Below are 23,588 nucleotides of genomic sequence, written 5' to 3'. Positions count from 1 at the left end.
TGAAATGGAAATCAAAGGAGACAGAATTTCCCTCGCAGGTGACTTATTTAGGTGAGTTTGAAAATGCTGATTTAAGTAAGCATGATCTAAAAGATCAGTATGATTGGAAAACTTCTGAAATAGTTTTAGGTACTGTGTAGCCGGAGTTCTTAAGCTTTGATTACCTATTGATTCCAATTTAAAGTACCCCAATAAATATATATATGGCTAGCCATTAAAGAATGAGTGACAGTCGTATCAATGTGATGTTGAAATAACAAATACTGACGTAATGAGATATCACTTAAAGCAGTTTTATTGTGAACATAGTCAAGTGTGATGTTTGTTAAATCAAACTTTTGGAACAGCTACCTAGACTCCACAGCAACATCACGTATTATTTTACAACTGTTAAAATAAATTTTTCTTTTTGTCAGAGGAAAAAATGTACAAATTATTTTCTCCAGAGAATTGTCACCATTCCTTCAAGTTGCTGTCATTAGATTGACCATTTCAGTATGCTGGAGTAAACATTGATGCACCAAGCCATGTGTTTCCAAACTCCTTGACATTTTTGTGTATGCTTTATGCTGACTTTCAATCTGATATGGTAAAAATATGGAAGAAGGAAAGGCAATACAACAAAAAGCAGGGGATATGATAATACAAAGAACAGACATGCAAGGGATAAATTAATAAGGTAGTGTGTTTTTCCAAACCCATTTTTTCCTATATTTTAAGAAGCCATGGGCTGACCCAATTCAGCACTAATGCAAATTTTGAAAATCCCCTACAAATATTAACTTCCTGTGATACCAAATGCCAGCTGAATCCAGACCCAGAACATCTGCACCCTCCAGCCAGTTTTCCTTCCCTTCCCTTGCAAAGGCGTGAAATAGGTGTTGGAGCAGTGAGGGCTGCGAGAGCAGGCAAATTCCTCCCCACAGGGTGCACTCACCACCTCTGCTCCCTGGCGTGTGGCAAAAGGTCAGACTCACCTCTTCTCATGCAGATCCATGGCCAGATGTAGCCATTGCTGTGCTTGTGCACTCTAGCACTGGAGTTACCAAACTTCGATTCAGCAGAGGGGGCAAATAGTTTACTGCTGGATGAATGTAATTGCTGTAACTACTTTAAGATGAAAAATTAACAGGTCAAATCCTTAAAGTGTCAAATGTTTTTTTCCCAGTGTTGCATCTGCCTTCTTACTGAGGGGCTTGGAATTTTTTTCATATAAAATAAAAATTGCCTGGAACACCAAGCATATGCTCCTAGTGAGTTTCTTACTACCTCCCACACACGTGTGCCCGGTTGTTAGAAGTGTCATTCAGTATTTTCACTGAATGTTCTAACCTCAGTTCCAAAAGAATGAAACCTGAAAAAATATTTACTCTACTTGTGAATGATTGGCACCATTTTAGAAGCTCACTGTAAATGCAAATCAGAGCTTCTTTATGAAACACATTTTTAAAAAACCCATAAACCCCCCTCCAACAAGACCCGAATGACCCGGTCACTTCAATTCAGTGTTGCAACTTTCGTCCAGTCAGTGCATATGACTGAGAAATACTTCCTAAGCAAATAAAAAGATTTTCCTGTCCAAAATACTCAAACAGCTCTTAAATTCTTTCATCCAGAATTGTAACCTAGATTCCAAATGAATGAAACCTGAAAAAATATTTACTCCAATTATGCACAACCGACACATGCTTTTTGGTTGTGCTTAGCAGTTGAATGTAAATGCACATCTGAAAACATTTCCTCAACCAGATTTTTCTGGTAAACTACATCCGCTACAATTAACTTTGTAAATAAGTATAATCCATCAATACGGGTCAACAAACATTCAAAATTATGTTTCCATATATAAATACCCCCCCACCCCCAAATAACTTGCCAGTCTGTAATTTCTATAGAAGTTCATTACTTCTAATTAGAGCTAGCCAAGACTTTCTGTAAAAATTGCACTCAATTTCAACTGCTGACACTGTATGTCATGTAACATCTCTGAAATTAAACAACAGCCTTATTGGAATGTAAAACAGGGTTTCAAACTTGCTTGCTGGATATGCAGTAAATTTGAGGGCTTCTAGGTAATCTATTAATATTAGATTGATTCCTGTTGCTGCCAAAAGGCTTGTGGATAAACCACTATGGAAATGAGCATAAAGGAAGGGAGGGCACACTCCTTTTCTCTAGATGAGGATACTAAGATCAAGCCCCAAAATGACCTTAAATATGTCACGCAGTCTATACCCAGACAGAAGATTAATGGGTGTATCAGAGTGACCAAGAGATGCCCCAAACAGAACACCCTAAGTATTTTGATTCCTTGTGGTTACAATGTGATGAAAACTTTATGGTTTGTAGATACTCCAAGAACATCAGTACGTATTCTCTGAGCAAGGTAACCAGAAAGCTGATCATTTGCTCACAAAGAACTGTGGATAAACTGAACAGATACTTGCAAGGTCTGACTGGCCTGTGTAGTTCATTCAGCAGTCAGAGCAAAGGAAAAACAGTACAATGGTACAGAGCCACAGGCTGATTGACTCCATCTTCTTGGCAGGGAAAAAAAGCTTTTTCTCCACTTGTCTTATTTTTTTATGTAGTAATTCAGTACAAAAACTCAGTACAATCAGACATACTTATTCTTCTAAAACAGTGTTTTGGGATTTATAACCCTCCTGTTTATCAGTCTAAACTGAAATAGATCTTTAATGTAGTCTTTAGTGTCAAGTTATGATTTCATTAAAGTTCCTAAACAAGGAAATATGTGGTCTGTGGTACAAATAAACATGCCCTGTGGTTCCATTTCTCTCCTGCTGGGAAAAAAATCAGAAGAATAATTATGTTATCTTTTGTTAGTGTTGGAAGAATTATAATCACATCTTTGCACCACCTAATTCTATGATGAACTACAAGATATTTTCTAAATAAACAGTCGTAAAGGCCATTCTCTTTTGAACTGGCATTTAGATATGAGATAAACGGACAGAGTCAGACTTTCTGTAAGTTTTCTACGCAGCAGAGTTGTGTAAATTTAATTGCAGGATGATTTTAATCTGTGAAACTCCATGGAGTTTATGTTGGAACAGAGTCCTCCTGACTCCATAAATCAAATGATTGCTGATCCCATTGCAAATGTTCAAATTCTTAAAAATTGCATCCATATTTATGTCACAGTAATATAATTTTCAAAGAAGAATGGATGGCAGTATAAATAATGTGTGCAATACCTATGGGGTGAGTTAACTTTTAAAGAGACAAAGCAATCTCTTAAAATACTGACAGTATTTTGATTGCCATTCTTTTGAATGCATATTTTGATAATTCTACAACGGTCTGTTTCTCAAAGATATAAAAGCTTTGCAAATCTGAATCTCTTCATCATCTAACTGAAACAGTTATGTTTGATGTTTTAAGATGTATCTCCTTTTCAAAGCTGCTATTAGATTTTAAGATCAAGAACCTATTTAGGAGAAGAAAATGAGCATTAATAAATGAAATGTTCTCACATTTCAATTTGAGTTTGGATACTCAGGCAACATGAAGAAAAAACTGTCATAGATCTATGCATAATATTTCAATGGAGTATACTGGATTGCTTTAACCAAGCACAAAGCAGGAATTGTAATTGACACACACAAATATGGGACCCCAAACAGACAAAATCCTTCAACATCCAATAGTGAAACCAAACTGACAAAAATGTTTCATTGTTTAAAAATGATGTGATGCAGTGTGAAGGATAATGGTCAAACAAGAGCAATAACTCAGTATACAAAATTTTACCATGCTTAAATTGGCAGATGTGGAGCTACAGTACCCCCACAGCAAACTGAAATTTCTCAGACCAGAGCTAAGAGATTTCACAGTATTCATAACCCATTTATGATACTTATCAAGCTATTTGATGGTGAACTTCCACCAGACATATTATGGGCTCTTAATAAGACATAAACACATTTTCAACATTTCTGCTCCTGTCAAAAAATAAATCCACCTAAACTTCCAGCACTGTATTTCTCCCAGTGGTTGAGAAGCCATTAACTCCAGCAAAGATCTGAGGAAATGACCTGAATTGATGTATGTGAAATTGCTCTGCTCAAGCAATGTGCTCTTTTCTGAGGCTGCTTCTTGGTTTAAAGTACAGCGTGCCAGGACCCAAAAGACCCAGAGTGGTTAAATAATGCCAGGAAGAACAGTTTTAATGAGTTTTTGAAGTAAAAAAGTAGCCAAAGAATATACAGCAATCCTGAATAATGTTTCTCAGAACTCACCTCAGTGAGGCGACATATAAATTCTGCACTAATTACAACCTCCTACAGGCTAGTGAACCTCAAGCTGAGTTTGTGGCAGTAAAGCAGTTGTAGGTGAAAATGGGCCACCAAGAGAATGATCAGTCCAACTTCTGCTGGAGGAATGTCTATAATAACAAATGCCCCATCACAACAGAAATATTTGTCAGGAAGCTCTTTATAACAGCTAGTTGTATTAAATACAATAGGAACAATAAAGAAATTACGAGAAGGACTTCATTCTTTCTGGACTTCACACTTAGAATCAACAAAGTAAGTAAATTGCTTTAAGTGAATGCCAGTCTTTAGAATCTCAGCCTTCAACAGACTCAGACAGCAAAAGTGAGAATATATCAGCTACAGAATAATATTTGTGTTCTTCATGAAGGCCAGCCGAGTTAGACTGGACAGGATATGAACTCGCTAGTTTGGCAAGGAGGTACATGTCAAGAATAGCTGTTATGTAAGATCTGGCTTTGTATTTTAGTTCCTCTGATATATTTGAATTAAGTAAATTGACTGGAAAGGATCTTTTAGTTTATTATCCTACCTGTGACAGTAATCATTAGAAGATATTTAGGAAAAGGATAAATAAACAATGCCAATGTTTTTCAGGGCCCTGAGGGAACCAATAGGCCTTAATAGCCCAGAGCGGTCTCACCAGGGATGCACACATAGACAGTTGGTCAGTGGGCCCAGGAGCCCCATTTGGCTCACATTTGGAACTGCAGGACTCAATCCACATCACAGTGGATGTGCCATTAATAGTGTTTTAATCACCTTCCTTGACCCTTGTCCGTCCTTGCTCTTTTTAAGGTAGCTATACACAAAATGCTTTAGGATCCTGGAACTATTGGAAAGGCATAAATCTGTCAAAATGATAAAAGCAAAGGCATCTACGCATATATATAGAAACCATTACTAATGTCAAATTTCTAGCAGGCGTTATTTTTTACATTGATATGTTTTGCAATATGGAAGAGCTGATAACAAAAACTGCCCAACTAAAATTGGATGGAGTATGAAGGAAAACAAGTGTGTTTATGTAATCTTAAACAGAGTGGTTAGGTAGACAGATCCATCTAATTACATGAATATAAATTTTCAGAGATGGTATCTTAATTGTTTAGTCTGCATCAAGCTCTCCAAATGCGAACTTAATGCTTTTCAGTGCATGTTCTATATTAGATGAGCCATGAACAGCATTAGACAAAATATCATGTGCAAACTGAGCCCGAATTGATTCAGGAGAGGTCTTCTTTGCCTCTTCTGGATCGGTTGGACCCATTAGTTGCCTCCACTCTTCCACAGCATTTTCCTTTGATAAGACCATTATCACTGATGGACCCCTGTAAAATCAATATGAGGAAGCTCTTAGACTATTCTGAGATTTCTGAGATGCAGACTTAGCTTTAATGTCAGAGGTACCGCGAAGGGTTATAATAAGCATTGAACTATGTTAATTTTATTAAGTTGCTTAAATATTGAAATTTGTTTCTGAGTGTTTTGTTTAAGGAAACATCCCATAATTGAAACTCAAAGAAATTATGATGATCAGATATTTTGATTTGGACTTCTTGTCCTAAAAATATTCTCACCCAATGATTTCTGAAGCAAGACAACACATACTGTATTTATCAGCTATACTAACAATATTATGAGGAAGATATTTGTCCTGCATGAGGACAAAAAGGATTCCATTGGAAAGCAGTTCCTTTTTAGAGAAAATAAACTCCAAAATAATACTACCCATAAGTTTGAGAAGTATTGTAAATCTCCCTTTTAAAGGAAGAGTACTCTGTGCTAGAAGCCACTAAATTTGCTAGAAAGAGTGACAGGTTGTAAAATCCTTGCACCACTTATGGTGTAACATGTTTTGTTGGCACTGTAGATGCAAAGTGTGATGTCTACTTACATACATCAGTACTGTAAACCAAGACACTTACTCAGTCATACAATTCACCAACTGTTCAAAAAAGGGTTTTCCTTCGTGATCCTTGTAAAACTGTGCAGCCATTTCACGAGTTAAAGCTTGTTCTTTTACCTTTGAGATGCTAAATCCAGCCTCTTTAACTTTTTTCATAATTTCATCTAGGAGGATAACAAACAAGCTTGTTTTTGATTGAAATGGTTTAGATGCAAAAAATACAAACTGCAAACACCCAAACTTTAAAAGTTTCGGGAAATACCAGATGCCTTTAAAAAAAAAAAATCTCCAACACCTATTGGAATTCTTCTTGCAAATATAAAACACCCATGGACAACATAAGAAACACTTCAACAGTCCTCTAAAATAGGCAGAAACCATTGTCAGTGCATTATTCATACCAATGCAGGTATCAAACCCAGACTGTAATTAACTATACCAGTAGCATTTGCTGTTGTTTCTCACATTGAACAGAAAGTGGACTGTAGTTGTAATGCTGTATCAAACATCAGCTGGCCAGCCAAAATCAATCTGGATTATTACAAGAGCGGAAGAAAGACTCCCAAAAGCCAATGATGAATTAGCATTAGAAAGACTACTGAAATTTGTTAGAACAGAATAGAATAATGTTAAGTAAGGGATCTAGATAGAGGCTTTTTAAAAAGTGGAAGCAAACATTCTTAGGGAAAGATTCCAAATTGTAAACAGTGCTCTTTTTACTTTTGACTTTTTCCTCCTTATTCCCTTAGTCTAACAGTAAGCTAAACTAAGGATGGGAATGCATCTAACTGAGCAATGACCCCTTTTGAGTCAGTAAATGTAACTGTCTGAAGTAAGTAATACAAGTTTGGCAAGTGTGTCTCTCCTTTGACTAGTTAGGATGCTGGGCAGGTATTCTGCAGAAGTGCCTGGCTTTTAAAAGATTTAACTTAGCTAAGGACTCTCTTTCTTCAATTCACCACTATTCTAGTGAAGAAAAACCTATAGGCAGCTTTAGCAAAGAAAATGTCATATTTGAGATGTCAATCTGAATTATGCAAGCCCGGTAAAAGCATTTCTCTTCACAGAAAACATATTTCAGAGAATCAAAATAATGCATTTGACGTGATTTACTGCAGTGTGCATTGCTAATCTTTTGTAGAAATGCTTACATCACTAGATATAGCCCATACTTTCTGAAAGCCTTACCTTTATGATTCTTAGCAGCATCAGGTTTGATTAATGCAAAAGTTTGTTCCTCAGGGAAGAAGAACTCTAGTTCCTTCTGAGCATCGATGTGTGAAGAGCTGCCATGCAGCTGATTGATAGGTACGTTTTCAATTGCATACTGTGCACGCAAACTAGGAGTCATTAAAAGAGTGAAGTTACTTAAAAGCATAGCCATTTTGAGCTGTGAACTATGATTAGCCTTAACCCAGTGAATATATATCAGTGGAAATCTGAAATATGAACACCCTCCTTCCCAACCCTCATCCTGTTGTATTTCCAAGTAATACCACTTCTTCCTTAATAAAACAGCACTTCTGTCAGCAGCAGGTAACATGATACCATGGCAGTTTCCTAGAGCAATGCGATAAGCAGGTAGAACTAAGGCGTCTGTTTATAAAATGTGTAGGAGAAACTTGGTCACAAATAAAATATTCTACTGATGCAAAGTTTTCAATAAGCTGCAAGAAAAATCTCAGTGGTATTTCAAGAAAACTAATGGTGGTATTTCAAGAAACCCTGTCTACTATTATGAACAGATATTACCAACACTCTTTCTCTGACTCAAGAATTCCCCTTTCATTACATTGCACTTCTTTAAACTCAGCTTTTACTTCTATTTAGCAGACTTTATATCTCAAAAATTTTGATAGTTTCTATGCATAATACATGACTACTTCCAAGAAAAGCTTAAAAAACTGCAGAATTGCATATCTGTTTCCAGATGATGGCACTATAGTTACACTAGTCGGAATGGGGAATGAGCTGAGGAATGCGAAAGTAAGTTGGAAGCTGTTAATAATGGTTTACTTCTGTGACTATTACCTCTCTGGATTTTCCCTAGCCTCTTCAAGAGTCTTTGGGCCTAGTAAATCTCTCCAGTGTGATACAGCATTTTCTCGTGTTAGAGCCAATACAAGAGTTGGACCACTGTAGAATAGGAAAAGTAGCATTAAAAAAAAAATTTAACTCTTGGTACTTTTAAAAAGCAATTTGATTATATATAGTCTGGACTAGCAAAATGAGCCCCAGTACTGGAGGACCATAAAACTGGTCTAATTGTTTAAACAGGTACTGTCTGATAAAACTTTATGGGGATTAAATATGAATTTGAATTGCAAAGTTACTGAGTTTTGTCACAATGGCAAGACAGAAATACTGATCATGCCCTAAACATGTCCCAATTTCATATGAATGGAATATCCAAACATGATTTATTTCTCTTCCCCAAGTATCCAACACACAGCATGGTTGAAGATTTCAGAGTTCTCCTACAGACAACTTAAATGCAGCAAGTTCACACAAATCAGTGAACTTGGCTGCTGAGACGTCATACATACAGAGATACAGAGTAGCTAGTAACTTTCAAAAGCTTGATTTATATATTTGTTGTACTTGGGAATTATTCCATTATCTGCAGTTATCTGATCCTGTTCTGTCTTTTACTAAACTTTCAGGTACATGTGTATCATGTATTAGCCAGGAAGTGTTCAACACCAGTTTGGGTGGGACTCTGAGCAACCTGTTCAGGTGGAAGGTGTCCCTCCCCATGGCAGGGGGTTGGAACTAAATGGTCCTAATGATCCCCTCCAACCCAAACCCTTCTGTGAGTCTATGATTCAATAATTATTGTGAAAATGTTAGTTTTATCTGATCCAATATAGATTCTATAGATTCACATTCTCCTTTTTCATTCAACACACCTGGTCATTTGCTCTAGAAGGACTGGGAAGTAGTCTTGATCTACATGTTCTTTGTAAAATGTACGTACTTGTTCCTCAGACAGAATTATTTCTTTCTGCATTGCTATTTTGAAGCCATCATCCTTTATCCTTTGCATGATAGACTCTGTTAAATACATTGAAATGATGCTAAACGGCCATCCATTCATTCCTTTGCACACTTGTAGACAAATGACATGGACTTTTCCATGATAATGTTAAATTTTTACAGGTGAATTTATTTCCTAACTAAAGAACAGAAAACTGATTTAAAGCAACTGCTAGAAGGCATCGCTAGTTGCCTGAACACTCAGAAAGCTGATCCTCATCTTCTTAAGGCTTTTTCTTGCTTCAGAAACCTCAGTAGGAATTCCTGACTGAGAAATATGATACGTGTTATTACCAGCAAAAGAAGGTCTAAGGAATTTGTATAGGTGAAATGTTTATTTAACTAAGTCTTACAAGACCACATGGGTAAGCAAGCAGTATTTGGCACAAGTCAAAATTATCTACAAAATTAAGGTGAAATTACCTACACATGAACTGCAGAACTGCAGCTCTAAGCAACATGCTAGACAACCATAAGGAAAATAAATTCACAAGGAAAGATCAAAATTGTAGAGTTTCAGCTCTCTGTGTGTAAGTTTGTTCAAGTACAGAGATTCTCAAGTTAGAAATAAAAATGCTATCTGAAATCTAGGAAGAAATGCAAACATATGACTGAGAAGAAAAGTAAACTTGTTTGGATTCAGGTTTATGTAATGGGGTAGATTTTTTTACTTGATCTGTGAAAATGCTCTCTGTTTAGACCTGCCCTTGAGCATCACTGCCTTATGCAGAATAGAATATCTTGGATTGCATATTTTTTCCTCTTGCCATTGATCTATCTTGGGCCTGCTATTCAAGAATATCAGCTGCTTTATTACGGTGGGAGATCTAGTCCTCTAAACTACATTTGAAAATTCTAGCTTCTCTGAGAGGTCTTATAGGAACATTCCATCTACAGACTTTCTTGAAAAATTAACCAACCAACCGAAGTATCATTGACATGTGCATTCTCAATATATGAAAAACATTAACCTCATAACTTCATTCCAGACAAAGATTACTGCTGGCCTAATGCTGGAGAAACAGTATAACCTAAAAACAGTTCATTAATTGAGTTAGGATTTATAATTCAAAATTCAAAATAGGAGAATATTTAATACATACTTGATAGAAAATATGGTTATTAACACTTACCTCGCCTTTCTTTTAAGAGACTAGGTCTAATTATGGCCAAAGTCTTTTCAACTTGTTCTGCCTTATTTACATTAAAATTTGGGAAAAAGAAGGCAAGTTGTCTGCTGGCATCTTCAACACTGTCTTGCACATCACATAAATTTACCAGACTCTCAGTTTCTGTGAGTCCTGGCAACCTGATGAAACATAAAGTAATACAGTATTTAAGTTACTGCTTGGTGTTAACAAACTGACTTTTTGAAGATGTACTTTCTTAAAATTTAGTGAAACATAAGGATAGAATGCAAAACGAAGTTTTTATTCAGATTCATGAGTAAAGTAATATTTCTGAGAAGAGAATTATTAATCTTCTCAAAAAGTGCCTGATCACATGCTCTGAAGGAGAAAGCTCAGCCAGGCTGCTTTAACAACTCCCCTCTAGGTTATCCAAAATAGTTTCTCTGTTTGGTGAGACGGAATTGCTACTTACAAATGTACAGTGTGTAATGAATGATCAGTAGAAGGCTTGTGCTTAATTCATGTACAGCATGATCATAAAAATGATAGCACTACAGAATTGTCTCTGACAGAGACACTTCTCATTGTTTCTGGTCTGTTTATTTAGCTATGTAAATAAAGCCCCTCTTGGCCACTTGTAGAAAATGCAGTATTCCCCAGCTGTACTAAATTAATGCAGACAGGGATGCAGCAAGCATTGACAAAAATGTCAATTATTAAAACAATCTCTTTTTTGGATGAAGTATTTAAGCTCACGTTGCTTTAAGTAAGTGTCTTGTCTAAATATAAAACTTGAGTCGATATTTGAATTTTTGTGAACACTCGATTTTCTGAGGCTGCATATACAACTATCATCCTTAAAATTCTCTACAAACCCTTGGCATAGAAGAAAAACACACACTTCAAGATATCATGGTTGTGAACAGCTAATCCTTACAATTTTTTTTGCCTCTTGAAGTAGCGTGGGGACACAACCCCCAATACCCTACCCCTTCTCTGCTGGCTTTTACAGTGCTATCTGGGAGAAGAGCATGCCTCAGGTGTGTCCTGGTCTGCCCTGGGCTATATCTACAGCTTCCCAACAAACATAGGGGTAAACATGGGAAAGAGTGCAACTTCAACTGGTGGTGTGGGCAGTCCCTTGGTATGGGTGAACTCAAATTGCAAGGACTACATCAGCTTTGAAGTGTAGCATTGTTCCCCTCATTCTGAGAACCCATGGAAGGTGAGTTCAAAGAGATCAGTGACTTTTGCTTGTCATCTCTAACTAGGAAGCAAGGAATTTCTAAATTCCCATGGGAGCTGGGATTGCATTTCTAGTGGTGGTCCTGTGAAGGACTAGGTGACGAACTCTGCCTGCTCCGTGGACCCTGCACACATGGGCACATCTGCCTCTGTAGGAGCATGCCTTGGTTTGTGGTGTGCTCTGAACACTGACTGAATCACAGATACACATTTTCGCTGGTACTTACTTGACTGGCTGCTCAGGCTCACCAGACTCACTTTTTTTGCGTAGATCTATCCATTGAGGAATAGCAGCAGTTGGTTCTTTTTTAGTGATTATCAAAACATGGCATGGTCCACTCATCATGAATCGAACAAATGCTTCAAAGTCAGGCTAAAAAACATAATTTCCCCCCCTCTGAACTGCAGGAACTCTGAGTTTTTCATCAGTAATGAGACAATTATGCTTTTAAAGTAACTCATACATTCCTGTTCCAAACTGGCATTCACACACATTCCTCAGAACCTTGTTAGGTTGTTTGGGAAGATTTTTGATCGATTATTTGAGACAACATTATCAAATGACTAAAAAAAAAAGTTAATTGAGATAAAGAAAGTCATATAACTCCTTTAAACAAGTACTAGATGTTCTTCCTGCTTAAAGTGCAAATGACAAGAGTGAAGAAAACGATCCGGAAACTCAATGTGATCACTTTCTATGCTTGCAGTACAGCATGTAGTGTGACATAAGAAACTGCAATACAGTTTCATGAATAATTTTTGAAATGAAATTCATGTAGCTGGTTATAAATATAGAACACAGAGCTATTTGCAAGACATTTGTAGGCTTTCCCTTCATTTGCTTTGCTATGTGCTTTTCACTTCTTCAGTTTCAACTTTCAATCCTATAAAAGTACATTTCCATCAGAAAAATAACTTTTGAAGCCTGTGGTGTGAGTTCTTAATTTTTTTTTTTTTTGTGTATGTCACCTTTTTCTTGGGGATATTTATTCTCCTTTTAAATATTTGGCTAAATCCTTACCAGTCAGCATCATGTTATTGCATATGATACTTTTTTCCTTTAGTAATACAAGGATGAAATATTCACATATAAGCTTTCAAATAATTGCTTTTCTCTTTCAATTATCTTCATATCTATGCATACACTTAACCAATTTCCCAAGATGAACAAACTCAAAAGAAACAAAATGAAGTACAAAAATGTTCAGTATGATGCAAAAAGGGTGTCTTTATACTGTGGTGGCTTTGAAGGTACTCTTCCTTATGTTAGAAGAACTACGTGTAACTGTTAATTTTGGCTGTCGTGGATCGCCCAGCTTCATCATTAAAAAGAATCAATTTTTGCTTCCAGTTTAATCTGGAGGTCTATCGCCTTGAGTCCCCATTCCCTTGTAGAAGGCACACTCCAGGAATTCAGCAAGACTGGGGAGTACTAAATCAGGAGTAATTTTGTGCACTGAACACAAAGGAATCCATATGTTTTAACAAAATTATTTTTCAGCTTAAAATTAAACTTAAAGAATGCCAAATGATTGGCCTCTCAATATGCATAGGACTCTCTGGAGCCATATAGCTCATAGCAGTTTTATTATTCTCCTGTCCTAATGTTGGCAGGGATCTGCTATGGTGTAATAGTGTTGTTTTCCACTCTCCATGATATTGTAAAAGTCATGGCAGTTAGGTAAAGTCTCAGATGACTGAAAAAAAGGGAAACGTTGTATGCCTCTTTTAAAAGGGTAGAAAGGAGGACCCCAGGAACTACTGGCCTATCAGCCTCACCTCTGTGGCTGGGAAGATCATGGAACAGATCCTCCTAGAATTTCTGCTAAGGCTCATGGAGGACAAGGAGATGATTTGGGACAGCCAGCACGGCTTCACCTAGGGCAAGTCCTGCCTGATCAATGCAGTGGCCTTCTACAGTGCAGTGACTTCATCATGGACAAGGGAAGAGCTACAGATGTCACGTCTGGACTTCTGTAAAGCCCTTGACATGGTACCCCACAACATCCTTCTCTCTGAAGTGAATTGTTTTTTATTGCTGTTCAGTGATAAGGAATTGGTTGGACTGTTACATCCAGAGGGTAGTGGTCAGAGGCTCAGAGTCCCAATGGACATCAGTGACAAGTGGTGTCCCCTGGGGTCCATACTGGGGACCAGTGCTGTTTAGTATCTTCATTAATGACAGAGGTGAAGGGCTCGAGTGCAACCTCAGCAAGTTTGCAGATGACACCAAGCTGACACACCCAAAGGACAGGATGCCATCCGGAGGAATGTGCACAAGTTCAAGAAGGGGCCCCATGGGAATCTCATGAGCATTAAAAAGATCGAGTGCAAGGTGCTGTATATGGATTGGGGCTACCTCTGGTATCAGCACAGGCCAGGGGATGAACAGATCGAGACCAGCCCTGGGGAGGACTTGAGGATGCTGATGGATGAGAAGCTGGACATGAGCTGGCAATGTGCACTCACAGCCCAGAGAGCCAAACGTGTCCTGGGCTGCATCCAAAGCAGCGTGGCCAGCAGGGTGAGGGAGGAGATTCTGCTCCTTTGCTCCACTCTGGTGAGACCCCACCTGGAGAGCTGCATCCAGCTCTGGGATCCCAGCATGGGAAGGACAGAGTCTAGAGGACATTAGGAAGAAATTCTTTGTTGTGAAGGTGGTGAGTCACTGGAATTGGTTGCCCAGAGAAGTCGTGGATGTCTCATCCCTGGAGCCCTGCTCAAGGCCAGGCTGAATGGGGCTCTGAGCACTTGTTCTAGTGGAAGGTGTCCCTGCCCTTGGAACCAGATGATCTTTAAGGTCCCTTCCAACCCAAGCCATTCTGTGATTCTATGATTCTATGATATATCAAACACTGTATGCTTTGTTTGTCTTTGTTCTTCCCATGTCTATCTCCACACTTAACTAGTCTCAAATTTGGCTGCTCTTCTCAGGAAGATGAGTTACTTTTACCTCTGTTTCAAAACTGCCTCTGTCTAAACTACAATCCCAGCTTTGCTAAAACCAAGCCCTTTATGATTTCTTACAAGATCTCCCTGTTACTTGCTTTCTAAGCCATAATGCAGCTGCCTAGTGATTGCTATCAGTTTGGTTTTTTCTCTCTGACTTTTGTAGGAACCATCTCATCTCACTCTTATTCATTTGGAGTGCCATAGGAACACCTTCCCACCTACTCCTTTAGATTTGGCTAACCCTTCAATTGGTCCCTCTAATAATATCAAACAAACTATTTGCATAAAATTCCAGCCTCTGTCTATCTTACACATACAGCAGAAGGTACAAATATTTGCTAAGAAACTTCATTTTTTGACCCAGATCCTTCTAAAGAGTTAATTTTAGCTATCACACTGCTGGAAAATATGACCATATCCAGGTGCTAGTTTGCTAGACCACTGCCATTTAATGGTGGACAGCCTAATTTAATTCTTTCCTTGAACTTATATCTGTCTTTAGCTATTTTTGTCCCCTATTGTAGGACAAGGCACAAAAAGTAGATTTCAACTGAGATGCTTTCCCTTTCTGCCTGTGCACATGCTTATTCCCAGAACTATCCCATGATAAAATCTGAAAAGAAATAAAAAAATTAATATATTATATCACTTATTTTCTGGCTGGAAAAATAAATGTCAAATAGATACACACTGTCACATAGATGACACTGGATTTTGGGTTTGTGCCACATTTCAGCACCTAATAGGTAAGGTAGAGTAATTGCAGAAACAACCTATACAGCACTCTAATTTTCTTTCCTACAAAGGTCACTGGGCCTGTCATAACACATTTTAAAATCAGTATAATTTCACCTTGATAAATAGTGTTAGAAATTTAGCACCATGTCTAAGGATCATGCACATTTAGATAACAGAAAGAAGAACAAAATATTTTAATATTTAATTGGAGGTCAGTTTAATTTGGTTGGAATATTAGATTGCTACCTAGTGATATTTACATGAATCAGTGAAAGAAAAGGGAGAGAGAATACCTCTTTTTTTATGTACTAAATCTACATTAGTTCAGTTCTTCAATATACTTAAAATTGACCGTACAGAGATTTGCAAGCACACCTGGTAACCATTATATATTTTACCTGTTCCTTTCACTTAGATTTTTAGTTTGTTTTTACCTGTTCTTTATTCCGGGCATAAAACACTCTGATTTGCTCTTCAGTAAGCATTCTCTCCTCTGCTGCTTTAATGTCAAATCCTGCATCTTTAATCTGCAATTATTCGGTTGTTAATCACAGGCATTTGAAAATGGATACATACAAAACCGTATGCTATTGTAAATCTAAAGACTGATTGATTTTGGAAGCTTTCTTAAGTTTAAAATTCTCCAAAATATTCTATCTTTGCCTAAACTGAACTTCCAGCCTTTCAAAACACGTCACTAAATTCAGGATTATAATACCTCTAAGTTAATGTTTGTGAAAAAATACAGTGAAGTTCAATGTATATAGTACATTCATTCAGTAGTTGATAATCCCTTTTATTTCACATTGAATAAACTCCTTTTGATCATTGTGCCTGGTTAACATGCAACTTATGTTGCAAAATATAAATTTTATTATAATCATAGTAGTCACATAAATGTGCAATTGTCAACAGTTGTTTTATCAGGCTAAACTATTTGGCTTTAGGAAGAGCAAATAAAGAAAAATGAAATCTACTTTATGATTTTCTGTTTCAAACTCTGTTACTGCACCAAGTTCAAGTATTTGTGAGTGATGCACATTTGTATGACTTCCATCAAAGTTCATAGTCCATTGGTATGAGGTTTGTATCATACACTGATATTTTAACAACGAAGGCAGTACCCAGCCCCAGTACTGATGATACACCAATATTAATCTGTGTACCAGCACTCTGCTCTTTAAAAGCCCCTGTGGTGCTGCTGAGTGTTTTCAGACTGCCCCAACGAGGCTGACTGTGGACACAGTGTAGGAAAACACACCTCATAAGCCAAGTAGCAGCTGCTCCAGCTAAATTGTTTTCAAGCCCCACCTATTTTTTTGCCTTTGCTGAGCTTCCTTCCTTTCCAGCTAAGGTAGAGCAATTACAGAAACAACCTATATAGCACTCTGACTTCCTTTCCTGCAAAGGTCACTGTCCCTCTCATAACACTTCTTAAAATTCTTATATTTTCATCTTGATATATATTGTTATGAGGCTTTTTTTTTTTCTTTGATAACAGAAACAATATCAGTCAATGTCTAAACTCTTCTGGCATAGACTATTGAAGCAATAGTATAAATTCGAATGTCATATTATTTCAGGTAACAATTATTGTGCTTTTATCATCCTTAGCAGAGAAGCCTTATCAGATTCTGTTCTAAAGTCTGGGCATAAATTAGGATCTACTTACCCTTAAATTTTGCTATTATGTCTCTTAAATAAATAGAATGAATGACTATTTTAAAATTCTGTTTACCTTTTTTTTAATTTCTTCTATGCGTCCCGCTAAGACATCATCAGGTTTTATAATTCCAACTGAATAAGTGAGTACTTCTGAAAAAGGGATAAAATAATGTCCTAATTAATACATTCATCAAAATAAATGCACAACTAAATTTTCCATTACTTACAAGTGGGTTTCTCTAAGTAATTCTCCATTTTCATCTTGATATGGCCAAACAGTGGTCACAAAAAAATGACTCCTGCACTTAAAGCATGTCTTGGAGTGCAGGACCAACTTTTTCCTTCCCTGGAACCCACATTTCCCATGAACTACTGTTTTGGGGGGGGCTAATATGGTGGAGAAATGCAAACATGTAGCGGTGGTGGGAAAATATCAGTTTATGATGGAGCCCTTGTCTAGGGAGAGCTCTGTATGTACAATACTAGGAAAGTGAAAGGAAGGAATTTTACTAATGAAAATTCACTAAGTGAGGATCTGTATGAATATTGGAGATTTCCAGTAGAACATTTATTTCTCGTCATAGTGAATGTTTGATTCCTTAGCTTTGTGAATGCTGAAGGCATTGGCAATCAGTATCTGTTGATGTCACACATGCTTGCTAGCACAATCTAATGTTTAAAACAGGGTGTTCCTTGCTGTGAAAGAGAAGACACAGTGTTACTACATCCATTGCATACAGGTCCATGAAAATGGCCTGAAGGGAATAGCAACTTTACTGGATCTGAAGTTTACAGTGAAGCATTTGAATGTATATCAATCAGACCCCAAAAGTGTAGAAGAATTTAAGATAGGGATAATGCAAACAGCAGAGTACTGATTGTTACCAATACTAGAAACACTTACAGGCAACTGCATATGTTAAGGAAAATATTACTGCCAAATGCTAGTGTATTACAGTGCCTGAGAGACCCCCTCTCCTGAAGCTGAGCTAAAGCTCTGTTTTCTGATCTTCTATCATGTTTAGGTTTTGGGGACTAGTGTGAATTCTGTAGATAATTGCTAAATGATAATACTATACTAGTAAGTCTCACAGGGTTTATGAGAAAAATAAAGGCTAAAGCTGAGGTCAGGAATATGTCAATTGAACCATCCATTTGAAAAAAAGCATGAAGATGAAGGAAAAGGGGTGCCATGACTGTGATCTAATGCTTCTCACGGGGAAAAAAAACAACATCCAGAACAAGGAGAGGATGGAGGAGTTTGTTCCATCTCAGTGGTGCAGAATGGCATTTTCTGCATATATGAAGCAGTAGGAACATTCAGTAGCTACAGATAACAATAAAAAAAGAAACGATGTAGGTCTCAGCTCATGAGAAACCTTAAATTAATCACAGACAGGACTTGCAAACAGGATGGTCCTTATTTTTCAATCTTTTTGGAAGTTTATCCTGCTACTGTGGATTTATGCTCTTATACAAATCTGTTCTTAAATCTAATCTGGTGAAAGAGTTAATTAAAATAATCTGAGATAGAAGGCAGGCCATTGCTTCACAGATTAACTCTTCCAATCCTCTCAGGTTGACCCCATCTTAGTATTCCACCTCAACAGAAGTACACAGCTCACACAGGGACTGTGTAGAACTGACTTTCAGGCCTGAATTTTGCACAGCAGAATTCCCTGGCACATGTGACTTCTGTCTAAAGCCTGGAGGTTCTCAGTGTGGGGGTGAAAATATTGATGATGACAGTCCAATACATTAATTCCTTACAGAAGAAAGCTCAATCAAAACTTTCCATTAATTCAACCAAAGGAGAGTCTACTAGTGCTAAACATAGACAATTATTAATCAAAAGACATTTGTTGTCTTTCTTTCTGTTAACATTTCTGAAATAATTCAAATGTATTTACCCTCCTCTACAGCCCCCTCGGACCCTTCTGATGAATCTTCATGGAAAACGAGTTCTGCTGCCTAAGGTAATTGCAAATGGAGTAAAAGAACATCAGCAGTACAAAGATAGAGTCACCAAAAATAGCTGTCACATCTTCACAACACCTTTATCTTAATGTAAGAATGGACTTGCTACCCTGGGAAAAAAGCAATTCTAAGAAGGCCCTTTGGCCAGTCTGGTTTTCCTTAACCGAGTTTCAGTTTGTTATAAAGCTATTTTTACTATAAGTGAAGCTCTTTCATTTCCATTTTAACAAAACAAGCAATGAGACATGACTATTTCCCATGTCTCTGTTTCATATGATGCAGTTACTAAGTTATATATTAAAAATACTTAGCCCTGAAAGAGAAAAGATTACTAAAACACTTATGATCTAGTGGCATTTTGTCTGTCTCTTCATTTCTTAAATCACTAGGCTAATCTGTAAATTTTTTTTTATAAAGTACCATAATGGAAATTTGGGGGTTCTGAGGAGAACAAGCAACAGGGGAGGATTAACTCTGCTACTACTGTGAATTCCAACAGTGGGATCTTTTGCAGTGCAGGCTACTGAGGTCAGACCAAGCTGTCCTTATGTCCTTATGTTACCTGGAAGTCAGGAGTGAAAGGTGATGGAATAAATTTGTTGAATGACCTTTGTTTTTTGTAGCAAACTGGATTCATTAGGTACAGAGCAATCCCCATGGCTTTGGGCAACCTGATCTAGTGAAAGATGTGACTGCTTGTGGCAGGAGGGGTTGGAGTAGATGATCTTGAAAAGTGTCTTACAACCCAGATAATTTTACTTGATTTCTAAAACAAAAGCGCATCATATTTATGTCACTTTACTGTTAGGACAAAAATACAAAAAATTAAACATTATCTAAACACTATCACAGACATTTAGACAAATGGTGTAAGTGTAATAAAAATACACATTTATACATAAGTATCTTGTTTGTGAGTACCTCAGTGCGTTCCTTCTCTCCAGCTGCAATGTCCCTCTCTTCTTGCACTAGCTCTGTTACTGTCTTAGTTATAAGAGGAGCATTTACACCTTTCACTATTGCAAGAATTTTGCCATGCTGTCAAAGAGAAAATAACACTCTCAGTGAGTTTTCATCACTTAATTTACACATTTGCTTGAATTTTTGAAACCTGCAATATCTTGTTAATTTTTTCCAGCTACAGGGTCATTTCCTATGCCTGCTGAAGGGAATACGAAAGCTACTACCACGTCTGTTACTTCAGAACGAAACTTTTGTGCGTTTATTTCCTTGCTTCCGTCTCTACCAAATTTTCCATGTTTATTTCTGGGCTCAACACTGAGAGTATAGTTGGAAGCAAATGCAAATATGGATTTTACTTGTTCTTAATTTCTCTAACATGGAGTTTTTTGTCTTTTTTTTTGTATGTGTGTGTGTGTGTGACTTTTCAGCGCGTTCTCTACAACATTCAGGTGCATAGTAGTGAAGCTAATGGTGACCAAAGGTACTGCTAACATCTCTAGGCAGCACTCAGATTCAAACCTGAAAGTGTCCTGGAAGTTTCATTATTCTTGGTCCCTACTTATGGAAATTCAAATCCTGGCTCCCTCAAGTTAAAAGAAACCCCACCTCTTCTTAAGTGAACACTCTACAGCGGTGTCCTAGGAGAACCAGCTTTCTGTGTCCACCAGTGAGAGATAATAAGTATATGATGAATTGCTACAGTTCCTCAAGTGTGAAAACATAATTTTATTTGTTATCTTAAAAATCTATAATGCCAGGAAACGTAAACTCTCTTTCCCTGATGAAAAGTGTGCATAAAATAATAATTTCAGTGTAACCACATGTGGGCACTTTATGTAAGGCAAACCTGGAAAACTTACCTGGGTTTCTCAGTAACTACCAAAATAGTGACTACCACAATTCTGTGGCTGTATGTGCAACAGCCACAACAAAAATGTGCTCAAGAACCACCAGACTCAGGCATGGGAAACAGCTCAAGCAAACAACATCTGATAGTACCATCCTACATACTCTAAAATGTAAAGGTAGGTTTTACACAGCCTCATAGCTATTTTATAATCTATTGAAATGTTAAGGCAAATGTAGGCAGCACATTAAAAGAAACTGCTGTGATGTACTTACAACACTAAAAAGAAACACAGGTTCACAGCTGTTCCTAAATGGTTTCAGACTTTCAATGCTGTCAGCCTCTGCCTGAATTCAGACAAGAAAGATTATTTGCTTACATGAGTGTGTATGCATATGCATATATATAAGGAAACCTTTTTACCCACAAGAAAACCCCACTATTACATATTTTGCTGTTGAAAACTCAAACTGCAGTCCTAAATACAACTAACAGTCCTTATAGTGATGAAGAAAGAACTGTTTGGAAACATGGGATTGTCTTTCCTTTGTATTACAGCAATTCATCATGGAAAAATATCTTCTCTTGATACTATTTTCTCATGTAGGTCATAATAACATATGTAAATGAAAAAGTAGCCCATGTAGTCTTGATGGAAGAGATTATCCAGTGTATTAAGTTCTTTGTGAACTGTATTCAACTGTATGAAAGCATGTGAGATAACGTCGGAGCAAAACTCCCTGCCTTTTTCATGTATAAAAAATTCCTGTTTTTTCTGAAAAGGCATTTCATCATGGATTTTAAAGTTTTCACTAAAGTGAAAAAGGATGGACTTGGTCAACATCTTGGAGAAACTGAGGCTGTGAAACAAATTTATCTACTTTAAATGAGATATAATACATTCGTATATATATACTGCTAGTGTAAACAAATATTTTTACTACTACAGTTCTGTGATAGTATTTTTAATTTCCCCCTTTTTGTTCTGTTAAAAATGAAATACCAGGTAGAATTTGCAAAAAAGATACAACAGTTTTTCAGGGATGTAAGAATTTTAAATGCAACGGCCCATAATGCAGAGTCTTAAAACTAAAAGTCGTATAGTCAGGCTTTTAAATATTTCTGCAATCTCATCAAGGAAAACAAAAGTTGTGGGGTATCAGATATTTTTTTTTTTTAATATAGCTTCTTACATATTTATTACCAGTTCTAATCTACTTCTAAACAAAGTCTTCTGAGGACATATGCAGGAAAAGCAACCAGGCCAAAATCATGGCAACTCAGTATCAGGACAGTAAAATGAAAGCTCTACATATGCAGATCAGAAGATCTATTTAAACCAAAATGTAAATAAAGTCCCACACAGGATTTATGTCCTTACCACGGCAAAATGTAGCACATTGTCTTCACTAAACTCGTTCCTCAATTTTCTGAATAAGTTCAGCACAGCTCTGCAAGGACCACACCAAGCTTGATACACATCTATTACTAAAATGTAATAGTTTGGGATTACAAACAGCTGACTTGTGGAACTTATAAAATGAGACATTTATGTTTGGGTTGAAACAGCACTGGAAAGGCATTCACATGGATCCTTCACTCCTCTTCTAGTCAATTAGCGTATCATGAATATGTCAATGGATTCAGTGGATATATTAGTGGATACATACTCTTTTATTTAAATTACTTTTGACATTGAAAACCTACTTCAGAATACTATTTGAGATGATTAATTCAATAGGAACTTTTCTCTTATATTCCTTTTCCTTTTATTTTCTCTTCTTTTCCCCCTGTGATTTTTACCTCCCTGGGCCTTTGCCCATTACTATCCCTCTGCAGATATGATCCTGCTACAGATTTGTTCCTTTTACCAAAATACAATTCCTCAGAGACTTAGGAGACATGGTTACTGGATTAAGTGAACTGAAAATTGGGAATAATGCACATCATAGAACATGTACTCTCTAGAATGCTGCAGTATTAATTGGGCAAGATTTTACACACGGAAGTGTCCAACCCCTTACCATGGAGAATGCCATATTTGAAAGGTGTTTTCTAAACATTGGTGTATAGCAGTATATTAAAAATTAGATAAATATGATTTTGATGAGTATTTATAATATAAGATACTGCATGTTCATAATCTTAATATATGATCTTAAAAGTCTTTTACAACCTAAACAATTCTATGATTCAGTGACTCTGTGATATACCTTTATAAATATATATAAATATATAGCCTTTCTTTAAAAGATATGGTACTAGTCTTCTAGAGTATCTATTAAAGATGATATATAAATATGGAAACCTGTACATATCTCCATGAGAGATTAAACAGAAAATATCAGCTGTTAGTACCTACTATACCGTTCTTCTGCAGCATTTCATCCCACTGGTTTTGATTGGTTATTACAGTCTGAAACAAAAATGAATTAACATGTTAACATTTTAAAAAGGCAGAAAAAACATCTATTTTCCCAATAAAGTTATTCCAGTAATTAGGATTTATACCTGGAGCTGGATTTCTTTCTTCTTGCCTGCCATTTCCCTGCAATTATAGGAAAAATATTAAAATCCAAAGCACTTTTAAAGTTTTTTAAAAGACCATGTGACATACAGAACTGATTTGTATAGTTCTCAAAATATCACTGCCTTCTGATTCCCTTAGTAATTAACTCAACTGAAGCCCTTACAACAATGATAGTTAATACTCCACTTCAGAATTTTGTGGAGCAATATACAACTTGTTTGCAAAACCCACATGGCACAAGAAACAGAAGAAAATATAGTTTCTTAGGGTGTTCAAAACTTTTGGCCTCAACAATTTT

At 36.8% G+C, this 23,588-nt stretch overlaps 1 protein-coding gene across 1 annotated transcript; it reads right to left on the bottom strand.

Moving 5' to 3' along the window:
• Positions 1 to 5,406: 5,406 nt before the first annotated feature.
• NME8 (NME/NM23 family member 8) lies at positions 5,407 to 23,304 on the bottom strand (the record flags this gene model as incomplete). The annotated part of the gene is made up of 15 exons (XM_082277557.1): positions 5,407 to 5,629; positions 6,227 to 6,371; positions 7,396 to 7,547; positions 8,239 to 8,343; positions 9,117 to 9,261; positions 10,377 to 10,552; positions 11,846 to 11,991; positions 15,743 to 15,835; positions 17,047 to 17,123; positions 18,884 to 18,944; positions 19,872 to 19,988; positions 21,036 to 21,107; positions 22,142 to 22,248; positions 23,119 to 23,176; positions 23,272 to 23,304. The coding sequence occupies 15 exons, from the start codon at positions 23,302 to 23,304 to the stop codon at positions 5,407 to 5,409; spliced, it is 1,710 nt and encodes a 569-aa protein (XP_082133683.1).
• Between the last annotated feature and the right edge of the window lie 284 nt (positions 23,305 to 23,588).

Source organism: Coloeus monedula, assembly GCF_965178545.1.
Source record: "Coloeus monedula genome assembly, chromosome: 1".
NCBI lineage: Eukaryota > Metazoa > Chordata > Aves > Passeriformes > Corvidae > Coloeus > Coloeus monedula.
Note: the sequence above shows the minus strand (reverse complement) of the source record. Positions and strands in the feature narration are given on the sequence as shown.